The following is a 21,064-nucleotide window of genomic DNA, read 5'->3' as shown; positions in this document are numbered from 1 at the left end:
CGCGCCCTCCCCGCCCCGCCGCGTCGCTGCGCGCGCGCCGCCGCCGGGAGCCGCCGAGGTAGGGCCGGCACCAACCGCCGCCACCGGCACCAACCGCCGCTACCGGCCCCCGCTGCCGCCGCGCCCCTCGCGTCGCGCCCGCTCCCGCGCCCCCGAAGCGCTGTTTCAGTGCCAAAGAGCCCCGTTTGCCGCCGCAAGCGCCGAGGAGCCGCCTCTTGGCAGAGCTCGTGGCGTCACGGGCGCGTACTGCTGCTCTGGACCCATGCGGGTTTGTTTCGTAGCTTTAGAGGCCAGAGGCATCTTTGAGAAGGCAGTGCTATATTGAAAAAATATATGTATTAAGCAGCACCGGGTCCCGAAAGCAGTCATGAGCTTTGTGTGCTATTTGAGCTGGTTTGTAGTAGAAACCAAATTCATGGGTAGGGTTTTTTCACTGCTGTTTGCTTGCAAGGTGTTTAAGTTTTCTCTAAAACAAGTACCCCCGCTGGAGATGGCTCTTGGGCCTGGGGTTCTTCAGGACACCCAGAAGTCCCCGTGCGTTGAGCAGAGCAGCTCGCTGAAGCGCAGGTTCCTTTTGCTGCACCCTTTCTGCTCAGCAGGTAACGCTGTTGGATCATCAGCGCTGATGGAGCTGGAGGCCTGAGCACGTGTGTTCGCAGGAAAATCCATTTACCTTTATTCAGCAGGTGTGTGACTTGTAATTCGGGAAGGTGGCCGCTGTTCTCACCCGTATCTGTGCACCAGCATTTTGTGCACAGGTATCATACAATTTTGTAAACTTACTTTCTGATGCCTTCTGTTGTACGTTCAGCGATTGGCTGCAGGAATAAACTTGCTGCTGCGTTGCCTTAGGTGACCTCTGTTTTCTGTTTACTTTCTAGCTGCTAACGCCCCTGGGATTTGGTGATGGAGGCTTTGCTGGAGGGAATGCAAAGACACAGCCAGGGGAGGTATGTGTGCAACACTGTACTCCAGTCCTTCAGGCTAATTCACACTAATTCCCCTTTTATTTAAAACCAAATCCTCTAATACCAGCTGGGCAAAAGTTGCATTGCTCAAATGAGGTCTTTGCTGTTTGTCTGCTTAGTGCAGTGGCCTTCAGCTAAAATGGAAACAAAGTCACTGGGTGAGCTGGCTTCCTGGTAATCCTTGCTGTCTGATCCTGTGGCCTTGTTACTATTTTTATGTGTCATCTTCCATAAAAACTCTACCTCCTTTTGTTTTTAAAACCCTTCTTACCTTCTAACACCAGGAGCAGTAGTAATTAAAAGTGAGTAAGTATCTTTGTAAGAGCCCTGTTAGGTTAATGAGACGTGCCGTTGCTGCCTGTTTTTATTGGAAACATCTGATTATTTCTTGAGCATGCTGGTGCTGTAGAGCACTGTTCATCTCAGATGAATCCTTCTTTCTTTGTCATGGGTGAAAAAATCTAGATTTTTAGATCCCCAAAAGACTGCGCTGTCAATAATGGGAGAGAAAAACATGGCTTTACATGTAAAACAAGCATGAAGCAACCGTCTTTGAGGCTGTTTCATAGTTGTCTTTGAGAAATTGAGCCAAGTTTAACTGATCCCATGTATTTCCTCTGCAAATAGCTGGTAGCAGAAATCAAGCTTAGGCTGAACTTTATTTTAGCAGTTGCCGAGAAAGGAATGTTCTTGCTCTGCATAATAACTGCTAATTTTCGGTTAACTCGCAGGGCAGGGCGAACTTCAAGTACGAATTATTTGGGCTCCTTTCAGAACTATTTCTTTCCCTATTAAACCAACTGTCAAGTTGTGAAGCATGCACATGCCCTGGGAGAACAGAGACATTTCGATCCCTTAACCTATTGATTTCCATTTCTTCTGAGTGCTTCCCATTTGACAGGCAAATTAAAGGGGTAAAGATCGTCATCGAGTTCGCTGCCCTCTGGGGCTGTATCTTGCAAGCCTTAATATTGGCCCGGGCTTAGCAGCTTGTGAAGTTTGAGAGGAGTTAGCTGAATTGGCTTCAATAATTGCTGCACCAAATGAGAAATCCTGCGGTCACGAGGGAGCGCGCTGGCCCTGGTGAATGCTTTATTCTTCATTAGCATCCTGTCATCCAGCCCCCTCCACTTAGGATTTTGTTTGCATTTGTGATAAACTTCTATTTTCAGGAGCTGATCGCTTGGCTGCAAGAATTCTCTGGTGACTGAAAGTTGGTATAAAATGTCTCTGCCTGGAGAGCAATTAAGATGATTAGAAAATATGGATAAAATCTGTTCCTTTTACTTAGATAATGCATAGTACGAAGACAAAGGGATAAGTGTATGTAGGTGCTTGTTATGCCTCTATGATTAAAAGGAAAAAAATCTCTGTATGTAAAGTGTGTAGCTCGTTAGTTCTGGCTAGGATTTAGACAGTGTGTCAGGTGGCTCCTGCTTTGGGTCTTCAGGAAATTCTTTCCCTCCCCGCAGTGGGTTCCTGACTTCGTGCGAGGCCGAGCTGCAGGAGCTGATGAAGCAGATCGACATTATGGTGGCTCACAAGAAATCCGAGTGGGAAGGACAGACGCAGGCCTTGGAGGCTTGCTTGGATGTTCGGGAGCAGGAGCTTGCCTCTGCCAGGGCTGCTTTGGAAGAGAAATACAAGGAGGTACTCCTCAATTCCCTGGTGCCTGGTCAGCAGGGTCCCTTGGGTTTTACGTGTTATAATTCAGTATAAGGACTGGTGTTGACTTTGCACAGAGGTTGTTGTTTCATCAGAATGGGTTGTTTTTTGTTGTTTAAAGTCAAAATACGGTGTTAAATTTTGCATATAGCTGTGTTAAGGGCAACAAGAACTTATCATTTGTGTTTCCTCTAGGCATTTTTTGAAATATTTCTTACCATCAGAAACATTTATGTAAAAAAAACAACAACAACAACAACAACAACAACAAAAACCCTGTAAAGTATGGTTAAAATCACTACAAGAGTATATTCATGCTTTTGGTTTATTCATAGGGTCTTTTTTGTGGTTATTTCTTGTAAGTCTGTTGTGTATTGTTTATTGGATTTTGCAATCTTTTGGGCCTGCAGTTAGGAAGGTGGCTCTCCTGTGGGCAGGAGAAGGATGAAAAGCAGATGAAAATGAGTCAAAAGAGCATTTGAATCAATGTAAGTCAAGTCCTCCCCCATGAGTTTCAAAGCCCCCATTTGTCCTTCAGCTCCAGGTGTTACCTAGAGCGCTCTGCCTCACCTGGGAGCATTGAGATAACGCTGTGGGTCTTGTGTGTCAGTAGATAGTTTGTAATCACAGTGTGTATCTAGGAACAATGTGATGGAAATGCCACATCAAAATACCCAAAACGAAAGCCAGGAGGTGACTGGTTCAAAGCCAAAGCTCTCGTTTTATTTCTTTGCCTTTCAATGGCTCTATTTAGGTCGGCACGCTACGTCAGCAGTTAGAAGACTCGGAAAAAGCCAAACAGGACATGGTTAGAGAATATGAACAGCAGCTGAAGAAATTTCAAGAAGAGGTGAGTTTCAGAAAAATGAATTTGTTTTTTCATTTCCAGGTGATCTGATAGGTGAAGTATTTTATGTCACTGCCGTGGTTTTCAACCTTTCCATTCTTTTAATCCATTCTTTTATTCTTTATGCTCCTACAAGGGTGAGTTGAGTGCAGACAAAATAATGGTTTTTGCTTCAGTAGCCGTGTTTCTCTTGTGCTGGAGGACCTTGGTGATGAACAGGCAGCTGCTGGAGTGCAAAGCTGTAGTAAATGTATTGTTGCAGTTTGCATCTGCACAAATGTACGGCCAAAATCTCCTGCGTTCTCCCACCCTATGCACCAAAGTGCTTATGCTGAAGTTGCCATGGGTACAGGAAGCAGCAGTTTGTTCCCTCAGCATTGCAGAGAATTAAAAAAGAGTGATGGTGAGGCTGGCCTTGATCATGTGAGGAAAACATGAGATGGATATGCAATCTGGCCCTGCTTTTTGCCCCTGTTTATTCCTTCCGGGCCTAGGGATTAAGGCCCGGGCCCTAACTCTGCCCAGTTTCCACTTGCTTCTCAGGAGCAGGGAGTTAAACAGTAGAGCATGGACCTGCTTTCTCTGGAGGGGCTGGCTTGGTTCCTGCTTGCTGTAAGGCATAAGTTAAACTAATTTTGTAGTTTCAGCTTTGACAGCAGAAGGCATCTGTCCTCGTTTAAAATACCTTACTGCTCAGGATGATTAACTGTCCTCATTCATTAAGTGTTCCTGCCAGAATAACGGGTTAGCTGTAAAGCAAAGTTGAGATGCATTGGCAGGTCTGCCCAGATTTCTCTAGTGGAATTATTATTTAATATTTGGCTTATTATTTAATTAAAACGTATGTCTTGGGGCCAAAAATGTTGGTATTTTATCAATGTAGAGGACGTTAGTTTCCCATTTCCCTTGATCTCTTGTTCTTAGCACTCTTTGTGGGCAGGTTCTTCCTGCTTCAGTTTACCACCGTTACCAGTAAATTGCACGTACAATTCCCAGCTCGGCTGTTACAAGGATAAATCAGTACCTGCAGTCTTCCTGGGTGGTTTAAAACATGTCATATATTAATCGTGAGCCCGTACCTCTGCGTTCCCCTTGAACATCCCAAGTGCTTTGCTGCCTCAGGGCTCTGGAGCAGCTTTAAGGAAGAGAAGTCAGCTTTTGTGACCAGTGCGTGGGGCCCTTCACTCAGATGTTATCTTCTCTTTCACAGTCATCCTCCTCGTCTGTGCACGTAGCTTTCTTCATCAATAAAATGGGAATGCTGATTCCTCAAATTCCTGTTGGCATCCTGCAGTCACTGTGTGGTTTATCTGAGCAGGAAATGACAGATGAGAGTGTGGCTATTACGTGTAATGGCAGTGCTCAAATCTGCCTTCTCTGGCGGGCCCTGCCATGGCTGGGAGGCGTCTGCAGAGAGCGCAGTGCCACCCTTGGCTGCAGCAGCCACTGCCCAAGCCTCCCTCTTGGCAATTGCTTAGTCTGCCTTAATACTGATAAGGCAGAGGTTTAGTTGTAGCTGCTGATGTCATGGCTGAGAGTGGCATTTTGCTCCTTGTTTGTCCAACTTGGCATATTTTGTCTTTATGTTGGATATAATAGTTTATATAAATAGAAGTCTTCACTTGCAAAGCACGTGGCCTTGATTTGAAGGAATTGTTTGCATTGAGCCATTCTGTGTGCCTTTCTTCAAGCTGCTATTTAATTCTTGCAGCACCAGACTCAAACAGTGTAGTCTTATTCACTGCCTTCCTTGCAGCTGGCCAGGCTGAGGAGAAGCTACGAGAAGCTGCAGAAGAAACAGCTGAAAGAAGCTAGAGAACAAGGTGCCAGGAGAGAAGAGGAGGAACAGTTAGAAATGAGCCGGCTCACCAGGAAGCTGGAGGTATGTTGTTAGAAAGCAAGCACTGATCAGGGTCCGTGGTATTAACTGCTTGGCCTTCAGTGAGGACTCTGAATGCTCAGCCAGCAAGAGGGCACTGAATCCTCATTTAAAAACAAAAAAAATCTTTGGCTATTCAAGGTTAGATTTTCTCAGCAGCTTGTGTAATAGAGACTGGTTTTTGCATTGGGGCCTGTAAGTGCACAGGAGAATTCATGCTGCTGTTCTTGATCTCAGACTAAATAAAAGGAAGAAGGCGCTGGAAGAATAATTAATTATGTGAACAAAATGAATTGCAGTGTGAAGAGGTTGTCATCTCACTGCTCTGAGGGGGAGGAAACCACATATCCAACTCCTTTTCAACTCCATCTCATCTTTTAATCTTCCTGCCATGCTGAGCTCAACTGCACCCAATTTTCTTCAGCGCTACCCTTTAGTAGGGGCTAACAAACACATCTGACTGATGTAGAGTCCAATTCCTGGATCAAAGATCAGCATTAAAATTCTGTGTTTCATGCTTGCCATCTTAGTGATTTCCATAACAGCCCGTGCAGAAGCTGGAGCCAGGCTGAGCTGCTAAACGGCTGACAGCAGCCTGAGGAAGCCGGCCGGGAGTCTGCTGGCACCGAATGGTTGTAAACAGCCATAACTGACACTGAGGTGTTAACCCGGGGGGAGGAGAACCCGAGGCAACGCCGTGCAAGAGGGGCTTGGTGCTGCTGAGCTGCTGCATCCAATGCCTGGCTAAGGATGTCCCCGCCATGCGGGGACGCGTGCGGTTACGGCAGCGGGAGGAGGCAAACACGGGTGCCACCTGGAAGGGGGTTGCCCTCCTGGGCGGGTGCTCCCAGCCACCCCTGCTGTCTTTGCAGGAATTCCGTCAGAAATCCCTTGCCTGGGAGAAGCAGCGCCTGCTCTACCAGCAGCAGGTGGCATCCCTGGAGGCGCAGCGGAAGGCCCTGGCCGAGCAGTCTGACCTCATTCAGGTACTTGTTTCGTTGGTGGGGAAGGTGGAGAGACGTGAAATCTCTGGGGCTTGAATCCAGCTTAGGTTGCTACTGAAGTGGCGGAGTAAGCTCTGCTCATAAACGCTGAGAAGATCCAGAGTCTGTCACAGAGGTTGGCCGAACGTCCCCGGCTCTGCCCTCCCGCTGCCCCTGTTAACTTGTCCCACTGGTGCAGGCAGCCGTGGCATGGAGCTTGGTGCAAGAGCCACAGGCCACAGCAGTGATCCTGACCCTCCAACATAGCTGCTACCTCGTGCCACGTTGTACCTGGTGGCAGCTAAATACGGCTTTGAGCTTCAGCTCAGGCGATGGTGCTGGAAAATGCTTTTCCCTCCCAACAGATATCCACAAAGCACCAAAGCAACAGCAATTTTGAGCCCCCCACCACATTTTTCCCCCTCTCTTGCTGTTCCTGCACAGCTTGGGGTTCAGTGAGTTGGCAGAGCCGAGTGAATTGACCAAGAGCACAGCCGTGTAGCCCCACTGACACCATCACAGCAGCCGCTGATGAGAAGCTCTTGCTGGGGCCTTCACACTTAATAGGCTCCCGGGTTGCTCTCGAGTCAGGGCTCCTGCGAGGAGGAGGCTGGTGATGACAGGATTGAAGCAGCCTCTGACAGGGGCTGCGCAAGCGGCTGACGCGAGTAAATCCGCAAATGCAGAGGGAGCCTTTGAACAGAAGGTCTTGCTGCTTTGCTGTCTTTGTGTCACTGATAGCTCAATTGTCTGGGAACAGATGTGTCCTTGGAGCGCTGGCTGCGGCGCCCGCTCACGCGGAGACTCTCTCCTCGCTGTGGAGCAGAAGAACAGGAGTCGAGGAGACTTTTCCCAGGCAGCGCAGGCGGGCTGGTGCATGGTCGCCCTGAGCAGCCTGTCTGAATCCTCAATTTCTCTGTAAAGCCAAGCATGCAGGAACTAAATCTCTCTCGCATGTTTCCATGCTTTTTATCTGCTTGATTCATAATGCCTTTTGGCACAAGGTCAAGTTGAGATGTCTGATCCTGGGGTGCATTAAGATAGCGTGGATGTTGTCTTAGTGCAGAAACAAATATTCAGGTAGTCCAGTTTCTTAGGCTGAAAAAAACCCTTATATTTTAAATTCTTGCCCTGCCTGATTACATCTTCTGACTCAACTATTCAGATAATGAAAAGGCTGTAATCAAAATTATACCATAGTCTTCCAAACATGCAGTTCCTATAGTTTTCTCTGTTAGGAGGCATTATATGCTGAGCGATAAATAAGCGAGTGCTGATTCTGAGGCTGACAGGAATTGCTACTCTTAGCAATTGATAACAAAGGAGTACTCAAATATTTTGTTTCAGCCTTTAAAAAAACACAGGCAGCTACACAAAAAGAGTAGGTACAAAGTAAATTTTCTTAGAAAGCTTTGAGAGCTGGCTTGTGAAACTTTATCAGGTAGTAAAGCGGAGAGAAATGCTATGAAATAAAGCATTGTGCCTATAAATAATAGTGCTATATTGTTTGCTAGTCACACGTTCCTTATAAGTATTACTCTTTTTTTAAAAAAAATCTTCCATTAAAAGGATAAAGTATTGAAAGGCAGCAGGCTATTAGAAGCAGATATTTGCTGCATAAAGCAAAGCATAGTTGACTGCTGCACTCAGTTCGGCTTCCAATTTGTTAGATGCCCTCCCTCTCCCCTTGTGCCCTAAGAACTGCTCGCTGTCCTGTGTGGAATTAATGGTTGGATTATCTCCAGCCTGTATACGATGAGTGCAAACCTTCTAACTTGCTGTTGTCTCTCCAGTCTTGGGTTAATGGTCAAAAAAACCCAAAAAACCAAGCAGCTCTGTTTCCAGTTCATACCTTGGCAACTTGAGCTATTTCAGTGAGGCCCTCTTTTCCCAAATCCTGCTTGAACCCTTTTGGAGCTAGAGGGACCCCTCCATTTTACTATTTTTTTTTAATTCTATCAATTTGGGAAAGCTTTACTCGTCTCAGAACCCTGAAACAATCTTCCCCTGGATCCCTGAAAGATAGATCTGCTTGTTCTGAGCGGGATTTGCAGAACAAAGAAATCGGTGTAAAATCCACGCGGTTTTGATGCGCTGTGCTTTGTGTAGTTTAGCCTTAATCCCAACCAATTGCTGTTAGCAGACTCAGCTTGCCAGTCGGAAGCAGATGCTGGAGTCGGTGGAACTGGCAAGCCGATCGGAAATCCAGCACTTAACCAGCAAGCTGGAGAGGGCCAATGATGCCATCTGTGCCAATGAGCTGGAGGTGGAGAGACTTAACATGAGAGTGGACGATCTCACTGAAAACAATCGGATGATTCTGGAAGATCAGCAGAGAGTTCAAGAAGAATTAAGGCAATCCAAGAAAATGTTAGAGGTCAGTGGAGGAATTGTTAGGGACCTGAATGTAAAGCAGGGCCTCTGAGAAGCAGCAGGAAGGGTTGTCATCCCAGAACTCCTGTCTCTCTCTAGAGCCTTTGTAAAGTTGCAGGATGCCCTCAAAGCTGACTCTGTGGTACCTGTGTGGTGCTCCGCAGCATTTCCAAATGCTTCTTAGAAATGTGATCAACTTCTCATCTCGTTAGAGTAAACGGATTTTTTCCCGCCTTGCAGCACTCATTGCCTCTCCTCCCTGTGCAGGTGTTACAGGATGAGAAGATGGAGCTGAGAGCCACCTTGCAGTCCCAAGAGGATTTCATTGATAGCTCCAAGCTGCATCAGGAGCAGTTGCAGAGCGAGCTGGCCCGGCTCAGTGAAACTCTTCGCACAAAAGAGCTTGTCATCAGGTAGCACTCGTGCCGCCCCAGTGCTTCCCCTCTCGTGTCACCCAGGCATCTTCAGTCAAGTGGCGGAGGCTTTTCCGGGCTTGAGTGTGTACCTAGTGATGCCAGGGAGAATTCTCGGCAGTTTGGTGATGTCAGGTCAGGGCGTTGGTGACGTAGTCATGCGGGTGGCAGGGTTGTCCCAGCCTTCCCGTTGTGCAGTGGCAACGTGCGGACGCTAGAGCGTTCTGGTGACCGTGCCAGGAGTGCAGGTGTGCCTTGGCCAGCAGCCACGACACTTCTTTCACGTGGTTACTGGGTGTCTGATAATGGCAGCGAAACCCTCTGTTTCAGAGAGGCCAACACGAAGACAGACTGTAGCCCTGCGTCAGCCTGAGTTCCAACAGGGAGCTGTCCCTGAGCTGACATGTCTGTGTGTTCAGAGTGTGCACAGGTGTCATCTAGTCTCAGACTTCAGGAATTTCCAGAGAATTATGAGAAAACAGTTATCTTCTGTGTATGAGTGAGGTGTTTTGTGTTGAGATTGAAGCCTGTGTCTCTGCACAGGGCCTTAGAAGAGCACTTGCAGGAGAGACAAGCATCTTCTCCGGGGCTGGAGCATGTCCTGCTGCAGCTGGATGTTGCCCAGAAGAAGGAGCAGCACTTACAGTCAGAGGTGACTCAGCTGGAGAACAGGTAGCTGACTGTTTACTTCCCGGGGATGCACAGTGAAACTTGATGAATACAGTTTATTATGTATTACGTTATGCAAGTTCACCAGGCCCACTGATTTCTGTAAGCTTATTTTAAATATCAAAGGCCTAAAGAAATGAAATGCTTTTCATTTTGAAGTTTAATAGTGAGACTTTTGCTAATTGGTTGCTTTTCATTGTGTACTGTGGGTGGTTTTATTTTATTTTTGCTTACTTAGGCTCTTAGCACCTTCATCCTTAATAGATTAAGGAGTCTCTGTTAGCTTATAGACACCAGGTCTAGGCCTTCCTCTTGAAATGAGAATTATTAGAAATTCTTTTTGCTGAGTTTGTGGTCCTGATTAATATTTGCCAAGGAGTTTGTTAATTTTATTAACAAAACAAAACAATGGTGAAGGAGCAAGAAACAACGATATCTGCTAGATCTGATTCTGCTTTTTGAAGATGATTTTGGTGCATGAACCCAAAGAATCAGTAAGGAACTTCTATGTAAGAGTCCAATTTCTGTTATGACAGACCCTGGAACCTGCTTGGATGATCAAAGTTTCTTCTGACCATATTCTCTTCTTGAGGAATTCTAATCTCTAGCTCTGTGTTTGGCATCCAGCCTGGTGTCTTCAAATGCGAGGTGTGTGCAGCTGAGTGAAGAGCTGGCTGAGAATATCAAAGAGCTGCAGTCGATGGAAGAGCATCATAGTGACTCAAAGGCAGAGATTAAAAAGGTAACGCGTCTTTGTTCCTGGAGAGTGGGAAAGGCACCCGTGGAGTCAGTGAGGCAGAGATCCCTTGGTTCAGTTTTTCGAAATACTTTAAATCCTTAGCAAAAAATGGGTTTGGGTGGTTGGTGCTTCTGGCTAAAGGAGTGGAAGGTATTTTCTGTATGTTGGTCTGTTACAATGCTGAGTAAGTGTGTGGAGTGCCTGCCAGAATGCTGCCTGTTCATCTGAAAAGGAACACAAGGGAGGGTACGGAAAAAGATGACCCAAAAGTTGGAGTTGTACGTGCACCAGGAATAGCTGGATAGTGTAGGACTTAACACACTGGGGAAGAGATAACTGAATATTCAGAAAGAGAAATCATTTGTGTCGTGAAGGTAAATAGGGAATGATTATTCCCTTGTGTGATACAGAGATTAGTTATCATCAAATGAAGTTATGAAAACAGAGGTACATTTTTACTGTGTGCATAGCTAATCTGTGGAAATTTGCCATGGGTAACTTTGAATGCTGCAAGTTAATATTGGTTCAAAAGGTTGGGTAAATTTTATGGAAGAGAAGTCCACTCAGGGCTATTTAAAGATACCATCTCTGGCTCAGGAAGGCAGAGGGGCAAATTGCAAGGGGATGTAGTGGAAGTAGCACTGCGCTTGCCCAGTGTTTACATCTTGCCTCAGTTTTCTGTTGCTGACAGATGAGACAGAATGCGGACTAAAGGGAACGTGGTTTGATCCATTACGTGTTGTCTCAAGTTCTCCACAGTGTGTAACTTGCATCCTGCATCCAACGGCAGTTTATGGTGTGGAAAAGGGACGGGATGAGGTGGTTATCAATCAGGAAGGACAAGCGTGCACAGGAGGATTGTTACATAGAGCTTTTTGTTTTCCAGTGCTTGGATTTCGCGGGACCATGTCCAGTGCGATTGCTTGCTTGCTGAAGCATCTTTTAAAGTCTCTTGGGTGCTGTGTGTGTATCTTTCCCCAGCTGAAAGAGCAACTCTGTCAAACTGAGCAAACTCACAGCAGTGAACTGGAAGGCATGAAAAAGGAAATCTCCAAGTTAACACAGGAGCTGCACCAGCGGGACATCGCGATTGCATCAAAAAGCGGCTCCACGTCGGACCTGGAGCACCGGCTGAGAACAGAGATCGAAAGAGCAGAGAGGAAGGCAGTGGAGCACAGGGTAAAAAATGCAGGAGACTTGCACTGCCTCTTTAAGAGTCTGAGGGCTTGCAAAACATCGTGCCTTTTAGCTATGCTAATGGTTTCCCTCTGTCTTCAGTCTTAGAACAAAGACTTTAAAGAGCCTCCTAGTGAAATCCTCCTATTTAAGATGTTTGTTACGGCTGTCTCGCCTCTTCTTCCCAAACCTGTAACTGTTTGGCAGTCTTGCAGGTTTCTTTGACACAGCTTGTGATAACTAGGTCAGATGATGGCATCTTTGAAAGCTGAAAGCAAATGACTTTGCACAGTTACTTCTATGGTCTCTCTATAGGCTTGCAGGAATAACAGCCCCAAACTTGTCTGTAAGGTGTAGTTAGGCTTGAAGCTTGAACAGAGGGTGGAAAATGGTTGTAGTGGGTGGGCAGGGTGTGTTGTGTTTGTGGCTGTTTGGGGGGGTTGTTTTGCCTTTTTTTTTTTTTTTTTTTTTTTTTTTTTGAGCTTCTCTTTGCCTCTGTTTCTTCAGGTAATTCTGGTTCAGCTGGAAACCCTGAGGCTCGAAAACCGTCACCTCTCGGAGATGCTGGAGAAAATGGAGTTCGGGATGGTGGAGGTATGGATGAGGGCATAGAGATGGGAAGGGGCTAGCACCCTTCTCTAGACCTCTTAACGCTAGGTAAAAAGGCCGGTTTGTAAGGAAAATAAGGCTCAAAAATACTGAGTTTGGAGTGGTAGTGAAATGTGCCAAGTTTTCGGGGAGCTGCTGTGTGGAGGTCTGTGGCCAGTGAGCGGGAGGAAAAGCAAAACTTTCTGGAGGGCCCATTTGAGATTGAGGTGACCTAAAGATCATTGCCTCCTGCTTGAAGTCTTGTAAGTCACTGCCTGGCTTAAAAAAGTTTGATAATGAGATGGAAACCGAGCAAACTGCTTAAAACAAGAACAATTCCTCCCCACACACAGCCCCAAGGCCCCTGTGAGGCTGCCTTGGTAGGATGTGGAACAGTTCGTGCTGCAGATTCTGGCTAGGTTTTTCAAATGCACATTTAAAAAGTCCTTACATACAGCTGGGATGAGCATGAATTAAGCATTTGGATATAACAGAATGTGCAAAAAAAAAAAAAAAGTGAGTGGGAAGTCACAAGAGTAGAAACAGTGGAAAATTGTACCTACCTGGCCTGGTAAGGAGAAGAGATGGGGAGAAGAGAAGCAAGTTGCTCACAGTTTCCAAAAAGAGAGGGAAAAAAATCACATTTCTACCAGTGAAAGTTGCTTGAGGCAGACTTGTGAAATTGCGGAATGTCTAAAATAGCTCATGAAGTTCTGGAAAGGCTTGGGACTGGTGATTCCAAGTTGCAGATGGATTTTTTTCATCATGTGGGTCCGACCGTGAACGCGTGCTCTTCTGAGAGCAGCTGGGGCTGTGAAGCCGGACAGCCATTCTCTTCATCATCAGTAATGGGGCAGTGGTGTATGTTGTTCACGTGAGTAATTTTAGGGCAAGTTTGTCTCAAAAAATCTTTACCCTGAATGTAGAGGACCCACCGTTTCCTGTGTCAGTTCTGTTTGCTATGACAGGATATTTCCGAAGGGTTATGGCTCATCCCAACTGGGGAGATGAATGTGCAGCCTTTGGTAGTTATTACTCCGGGCCTTTCCCAGTTTGGGTAAGGGCATCTGGAAGTATTCTAGCAAGCAGCTTTGTTGCTAGATCAGGTGAAAGGTGGTTTCTCACTGAGGGTGGTTACATCCCATGAGCAGCTAAGCCACTGGAGCAAGTGCTTCTCTGCATCCCTGGGAGGTATCTGGTGGAACGTGTGGCTTTGGGGCACTCCAGCGAACACGTGTGTCTGAAGAGTTGTTCACACTTGCACCTTTTGTTTGGATGCCACCTGAGTATTCCCAGCTTTGGCTGTGAGGCTTCCCCCTAGTGATATGAGAAAATCCTGGAGCAGAATTTGAGGTCATCTATTCCATCTCATTATCCCAGTGCCAGAGACAGGGACATCTGAGTTATTCTTGGTCTGTATTTTTCTGAGTGTTTTTAAAAACATCTAATAAGGAGACTTTCTAGGCAAATTAACACAGCCTGTATGGGTATAGACATAGTAAGACATGTATAATTGATTTGCTCTTAGAAAAGCCTTGACAAAATTGCCAGTTAATATAGGATACACTTTAAGAAATCACTTACCAACTCTGCTCTGAATTTCCCTATGGTGTCTCATAAAACAGAAGTTTTGACTTTAGCCCTTTGCTCTCTCTCTTTCAGGGAAAAGAAGTCACCCTGAGAGCTCTCAGAGAAGGCTATGCTGCTGAACTGAGTAAATTAAAATCTGAGAACCTGCAATTGCAGAAGGATCTAGCAGAGGCTAGAGCAAAACTGCAGCCCTCAGCTCAGGTCTGCCCGGATGAACCTCAGGTCACTGCTCAGCAGATACAGAGTGAAGAGCCCGAGACCAGGGCTGTCCAGTGCAGGTGAGTGTTGGGTGACCCAGGAGTCCTGCCTCCTCCTTAGGGAAGACAGGAGAGGACAGGTAGCTGTGTGGGTTTCCCATGCCACGTGCCATGTGTCGAGCATCTGTCCCCAGCACCCAGTGCTTATGGGAGAACCTAGAGAGCTGGTTTGGGTTGCTGGGGCTAGCAGTGAGCTGTGTTAATTGTTCTCTCTGTGCAAGGTCTTGCTGAAGTTCAGCTGCCAAGTGTCAAACTGTCAAGCAGTTGTGCTTCCAAACCTGCCTTCCAGGACACCTCGGGAAGCACAGCACGAGGAGCAAACAGAGAAACTGCGTCATGGACCTGACAGGAGTGTCCAGCATCATCCGGGGCAGTCACAGAGACAGCAAACCCAGCCTTTCCCTGCGACCTCCGAGAGCGGGGAGCCCCCTGCCCAGATGAGCCGCAGGGACGGTGTGGAATCTCCTCCTTCTGATGCCCTGCTGGGAGGAGATTCTTTGCTCCTTGTGCTGGACGGAAACGCGGGTTTCACTGATGAAGCGTCTAGGCAATCTGTGCTAAGTCTTCAGAGAGAATCCGTGCCTTTGGTAAGTGCTGGTAGGGAAACTCATGGATGCTCCTCAGTGGCTGATGGGTCAGTTAAGTTCTCATCTGGCAAAAAGAACCAGGTTTTTGAAATTGCGGTCTGGTGCTGTGACGTGTGTGCCTACAGCTGGAACCCAAACCAGGGAGAAAAGCCACTCGTGGGTGGTTAAACCTTGAATGGCGGGAATCATGTGATTCTTCTTCAAAACTCTGAGGGTAAAGCCTTTCTGTTTGGTGTAACTGCTAAGCGAAGTCCAGAGGTGCAGCCTTAGATGCTTCGGGCTGTCATATTTCTCTCCATACTGCAACTGTATCTCCAGGTCTGCTGCGATCTGGTTCTGTCACTTCAAAATGCTGCTTGGGCATTTGGGTTGAGTCTGCAGCACAGGCTTAGATAGCAAAATGGTGTAGAGTGCTGACTATTTGAACGTACAGTTTCTGGGGAAAAGAGCTGTTTTTCATTTTGTGGGGAGCCCAGAGAAGCCTCCAAAGCTGATAAGCAGAGGCTTGGCAGGTTAGCAGATCTTGATGAGATTTATTACCAAAAGTAGATGTTTATCCTTTCAAGGCTAAAGTCATTTGGGATGTGTCCAGAAAATGAATTTTAGGAGCCTGTATGTGTTATCACAGAATGTTTGAGGTTAGAAGGGACCAATGGAAGCTCTTCAGATGGTTTTAACAGTTCTGCTTCAAGGCCCAAGAAGCTCAAGGACTTGATATTTAATAGAAAAGAAGGTGTTGCTTTGTCTTCTGTATGGTCTGAGTGGTAGAAATGAGCTTTCTGAGGACAGGCAGGGTAATAAGGGGATGGGGGAGAATTGCTCCTTTTCCCCAGCCTTGTTTCCAGTTCCCTTTGTTCCTGTGACTTGGTAGAAATCCAGAAAGCCATGAATCTCCAGAGTTGGAAAACAACCAGTTTGGTTCCCTTGCCAAGATGCTGAGGCAAGTTTTCTGTATGAGAAAGCAGCTCCTCAGTAACTTCGTAATTCACCTGCCAGCGCCTGTGCAGGAAGCTCCTCTTCTTCTGCTCCTAAATTAGATTTAATTGTGATATTGTTCTTGTAAGTTCAGAACCTGTGGGTGTTCAGAAGAGGCGAGTGGCAGGAATAGCTTTTGTCTGCACGGGGAAGATTCTAGGGTAATTTATCGATCATTACGAGCGGGATTGGAGTGGCGTTCAGTGGGCTGTGATGGGAGTTCAGCTTGTACTTCACACATGCGAGTGTGGCATAAACCTGTTATTTCAAGAGAGGAAGCATTTACAAGAAAGCCGAGAGCTCCTCGGTGCTAGTCCAGCTTGGCAGGGCTTTCCCTCCTTTCGCTGAGGCGGAAGACTTGCATAGGGGGCAATGGTTTGGTTTTACCCTCCGCAGTTTTGGGAAGGCAGGGGAGGTTTTCTGGGTTTGTAGGAGGCTACCGAGAGGGCTGGTCGAGTGCCTGGTCTGTGCATGTAGGACAGAAATGACACAGCATCCCCTGGCTAGCATGTGTACTTGCCAGTTTCGCTCATCCCTGCTGTACTTGGCTGTGAAACTTGGAATGCGAGAATACCAGATATCCACTTCTGCATAGAACTTTATAGACTTCTATACCATTTTCTGGAGACAGCCAGGCAGCCTTACTATCTTCTCGTTGTTGTCTGCCATTCTGCAAAGTAGCTGCCTGGTGTAATCCTGAGTGCGACTCTGGAGCACGACTTTTAAGGATGGTTTTCCTTGATATCTTCCAGTCTAGGTGCTTTTGAAAACGTTGTCTGGTGCTGGCAGGATTTACCTTCCAGAGTCAGCATGCCATTATTGTTGCCCTTTGAAAATGTTAGTGGTTTCAGCTAACCCCTATGAATGTAGTAGATTATGAACCTAAAAGTTCTGTGTTGTTGATGCTTTCATTGCTCCTTGAGTATTTTGGTGTGTAATGGCTTATGGTCTCTCTAGTTACAGTTAAATCTGCTGTCTTTTCCTTGATGTTCTAATGGCAGGATGTGTTTTGAAGCTTCTTGCTGGAGTTTTCTCTGCTCATCAGCCCTATTAATATCTACTTCTCTTTAGTGCCCCCTGCCTACAACTTCAGTTGGATCAATAGCTGCAAGATACCTGGAAGAGGAGGAGCTGAGATCCCAGCACATCCTGAAACGCCTGGACACCCACATTGAGGAACTAAAGCGAGAGAGCGAAAAGACAGTGAAACAGTTTGGACACCAGGAGTAACGGTGGTTTTTTTCCCATAGTCATTGAATTCAAACTTTTTTTTTTTTTTTTTTTTTACTTAAATGACTTAAAAGTGCGAAGGGGAAGGTGCCCATGAACCAGCTGCCCTTGGAGCTTGAGTGGGAGGGCTGCCCTGCCCCGTGGAGCGGGGCCGGGCGGGTGGCGGGAGCTCCCCGCTCACGTCTGCTCTACAGAGCTGCCCCTGCGCCTTGGAGCGGGTTGGGAGGCTCCGGAGAGGGGCCTGTGTGCACTCTGTGTACATTTTAATGTAAAGTATTTAAGGTATATTTTATACATGTAAAAGCATTGAAATAAAACAAAATGAGAAAGGAACCCTTTGTTCTTTCCTACAGAGGGACATCTCTTGCGGCCTGTGCTGCCTTCTCACCATTGGCTCTTTTTCCAACCCTCCAAGAGTAGCTGTACTCTTGAGAGGAAGACGTACGTGATTCCTCTTCCTTTGGCCAGCTGTATTTTCCCCAGTTCATTTGTTCCTGTAGTAGAATTTCATAGTATTTCCTGGTTCATCTCACAACTTCTGCCATTTACTGTTTTCACACTCTCTAGCTTCTTCATCTCGCTTTCCTGTTGCATGAAGTACAGTGAATTCCGGAGGGATGAATGGCTGCGTTCTGTGGTCACAGCTCTTGGAAAAGAGGAGTAGGTGGAACTGAAAATGAAAGGGAGCGGGTGGGGAACCGCACGCGCGCGATGCGCCCCCACGCCAGCTGTAATTGCAGCTGCTGCCTAAGCCGGTATCGGCCTGATACGGATCTAGTGTCTCAGGCATCGTGCCGTGGGGTGAACTGCTGCCTGAGCATACGTTCTGTGACCTGTTTGGGGATATATGCAGCCTTCTCTTAACAAAAATAAGTCGGTAATGAGTGAACTGAACCCATTTCCAATGGATTTGCCTTTCTCCAAGTGGGATTCTGCAGCTCTTCCCATGGCTCTACCTTGCAACCTCCATGCAGGCAAAATGAGGCATAGAGACATTCCTTGTCCTGAGTTTAATTTTCCTGTTCTTTTCCCTCACCTTCCCCTTGCCCTAGAGCAGCTTCATGCTGATGAGAAGCAGGACTTCGAAAGCAAGATAGGCGTAAAAAAAAAAGCAACCATTAGGTTGGGCTGCTTCATGGAGCAGAGGTGGCGATGCCTGTCTGCAATCCGTGTCACACCGCGCGCACGGCTGCACTTTGCCCAGGAATGCTGCCTCCTGGAGCCGTAAAACACGGGGGTGGATCTTGCAGGCACTCAGCATTGGCCGCGGCTTCTGCGCAGAGCTGCCCACCAGTAAGTGTCTTTTTGGAACATACACCTGAAATCTCCTGTGCTCAAGTACGGACCTGTTTGCCCTGAGGCCTTTTGACAAGGTTCAGTGGCAAAATAGAACAAACTGCTGTTTCCCCTTCCCATGTGAATCTGTAGATTCACTGAGTGCGCTTGTGTTCCTCAGCTGTGACAGCAATATGTTTTTTTTTAATGATACCTTTAGAATGTGTGAGAGCTGTTTTACATTTCTTGAAGACTTAGAAGTTACTGAGAGTTGCATCATGCCCTGTTTTCAGACATTTAAATGACACTTTGACTCATTAGTAAGGTTTGCTTCCCTAATCCCTCTTTTTAGCGATATTTGACAGTTCATCTTGTCAGAAGCGAGGCGTGAAACGAGATGATCCATTTGTTCAATTAGCTGCCGTAATCCTACAGTATTTGTTGAACTCTAATACAGGTAATAAACAGCTCCATTCGGGGAAGAAAGTAGGAATTGGATCTAAAGCAACTGAAGAGTAAAATTTGCAGCAGGGGAGCTGTGTGTCCAGATTGCAGTGATGGTCTCTTCCTGTCCTCCCCGTGGCAATGTTCTGTCTCTCTTGCTCTGATGCAGCCTCTTCCATTTTCTTAAAGGTCAGGTAGAATATTTAGGTGAAGGGCCAGGAATACACATACATTTTAAATGGTGAACTAAGGTTTTTCTTTCTAAAAACACACACATTTCCCTGTGGGTGAGCGTGTTACACAGCTGCCTTTCAGGCATGGCGGAGGGGGCAGCTGCGGTCCCTCAGGAAGAGCTGGAAACGCGGGCTCTTGCCTTGGGCAGTCACTGCTTTGCAGAAAAGGCGGAGCAGAAGGTAAACTGGGGCTGAGCGGGTACCGGGCTGGAACCAGGAGGCTGCAGTCTCTGTGGTAAGTCCTGCATGCAGGAGGCAGAACGGCCTTGTCTCGGGCGTGGAGATGGGGGGACAGCGCTCCTGGGGCGCACACGTGGCCAAAGGCTGATTTTTTTAAGCTGTCCTAGCGTTGCCTGCTTATGTATTCCCAGGAAGAGGGCTGGAAGGTTACAGGGTTCCTAGCAAGTAGAAATGGGCTGGAGACCACATCTGCCTCTCCAGCAACCTGCGCCCCCATGGAAGCAATTGCAGAAGGTCTTTTAGGCGGAGGCTGAGGGACACTTGCCAGGGATGGAGAGGGTCGGGTCACCCTCATCGCGCGAGGGCGGTGGCTGCGGATCCGCGCGCTCCGTCGCGGCCGCTCGCGGTGGTGGGAGCCGCGGAGCTCCGGGGTGCACCGGGAGAGCCGCCTGGGCAGGGGAGGAGCAGCCGCGTGCAGGCAGCGGCGGCGCCCGAGCTGCTCTGCTGGCCTTGGGCTCCCGTGGGGAACGCGCGTTTGCCATGAGGGGGAGGAGAGAGGCTTGTTTATCCCCGAGGGGGATGTCACGGCACGCACGCGCTTCTGAGGTGCTTTTATCTGGGGCTGCAGGGTTTCTCCTCTGCCTTTGCAGTGTCAGGCATCCCTCGGAATAATCGCCTGGTCCTGGCAGTTCTATAATTAATGAAGCTGGAGAGGGTTTTTTTGTGTCTTTGAACTCATCCTTTCAATAACACCAAAGGATTTCTGACACTCTTGCAGGGCTGAGCCAGATGTTTGCTTTCTGTTGGAAACAAAGATCTGGGAATCTGCGCAGCGCTTCCAAGGGGGAAGCGCCCGTGGGCTCTGCCAGCTGTGGGCTCATGCCTGGGGTCACGCTCTGTGTTGAGGACGTGGGCACGTCCAGGGGTGTGTGGTCACAGGAATCCGCATGGGGAGCAGGGTCGCTCCCAAGGCCCTGCCAGGTGCTCCCTGCTCCTGCGGGATGCGTCATTCTGGTCTCGCATTCTGGCGCAGAGAGGCTTTGCCGTGGCTGCCGCCAGAACGGGGCCGGTGACGATGGCACCGTGGAGGTCTGGGCTCGCTGTCAGAGGTGCCCGTCGCTGTGGTTGCAGCTCTGAGGACACGGGACGCCAACGTGGCCAAACAAGCATCCAACGTTGGAGAACCAGTGCAAGGGAGAGCTGGAGATCCATCTGCTCGTCCAGTCACCTCCGTGTGCCCGTGAGTGAGCGGGTGACTTGTAGCCGTACCCCTGTTCCGTGGAGGAGCTTCCCTTTGGTTGTGCAGCCCTCGCATGGGACTGCCCCCCTCTCCCTCCCTGTTGCGTGGAGTGAAGTGTGTGGCTGGGGCGGCTTGGCCTGTAAGCAGGGAACTGGCCCGGATCTCTGTCCTCCTTGATCCGAACAGGAGATCCAGAGAGAAAAAATAATTCCTCAAAATAAATGAAGGCTGGCTGTGCTCGCGGAGGAGATTTGCTCTCACCATCATGGTCCCGGGCAAGCAAAATACCCCGAGCTGCTTCTGGTATCCGTATCTGTGCTGCCCAGCACGTGCTGCTGTCCAGGGGATGGAGCGTGCTGGGGTAGTTTTACTTAAAACTCTTTTTTTTTTTTTTTTTTTTTGCCTTTACCTGTTCTGTTCTTTACCTGTCATCTTTATCCATTCTGCAAGCTCTGCCCCTTCGGTATGGCTCTGGCTTCCTCGCACAATTACCAACTTCCTTAAGAACTGGATTCTGGGGTAGGGCGAGCAACTTGGGAGGCAGTGACTACAGGCAGTGCCCTTACTGGTGCAAGGAAAACATGTCATGAAGAGGCCGTTGTATCATTTGATCAATGAAACATCATGCAGAAGCATAACAGATTTATTTTATATTCAAGTGCAAACAGAATATCCCTTGGGGTAGCGCTTACGGACATCTGGATCTCGTATGAAACCGTTGCTTGATTTTATGGCTTGTAACACAGGTGAGGT

At 47.8% G+C, this 21,064-nt stretch overlaps 1 protein-coding gene across 3 annotated transcripts; it reads left to right on the top strand.

Moving 5' to 3' along the window:
* The first annotated feature begins 866 nt into the window (after nucleotides 1-866).
* CEP63 (centrosomal protein 63) lies at nucleotides 867-16,996 on the top strand. 3 transcript variants are annotated; one of them, XM_010221011.2, is made up of 14 exons: nucleotides 867-950; nucleotides 2,441-2,618; nucleotides 3,388-3,483; nucleotides 5,237-5,362; nucleotides 6,232-6,345; nucleotides 8,486-8,719; nucleotides 8,983-9,128; nucleotides 9,672-9,800; nucleotides 10,425-10,539; nucleotides 11,518-11,715; nucleotides 12,220-12,306; nucleotides 13,963-14,168; nucleotides 14,437-14,734; nucleotides 16,781-16,996. In XM_010221011.2, exons 1-14 carry the CDS (start codon nucleotides 907-909, stop codon nucleotides 16,937-16,939), a joined length of 2,130 nt encoding a protein of 709 aa, XP_010219313.2. In that variant the 5' UTR covers nucleotides 867-906; the 3' UTR covers nucleotides 16,940-16,996. The 3 variants fall into 3 exon arrangements, with proteins under 3 accessions (XP_010219313.2, XP_088386387.1, XP_088386388.1); XM_088530261.1 differs by having other exon boundaries at nucleotides 8,483-8,719; XM_088530262.1 differs by lacking the exon at nucleotides 8,486-8,719.
* Nucleotides 16,997-21,064: the final 4,068 nt, after the last annotated feature.

The sequence above is a fragment of the Tinamus guttatus genome, unplaced genomic scaffold, assembly GCF_059628265.1.
Source record: "Tinamus guttatus ecotype Peru unplaced genomic scaffold, ASM5962826v1 Tinamus_guttatus_pri_ptg000364l, whole genome shotgun sequence".
NCBI classification, from domain to species: domain Eukaryota; kingdom Metazoa; phylum Chordata; class Aves; order Tinamiformes; family Tinamidae; genus Tinamus; species Tinamus guttatus.
This window is presented reverse-complemented; position numbering and strand designations above follow the sequence as displayed.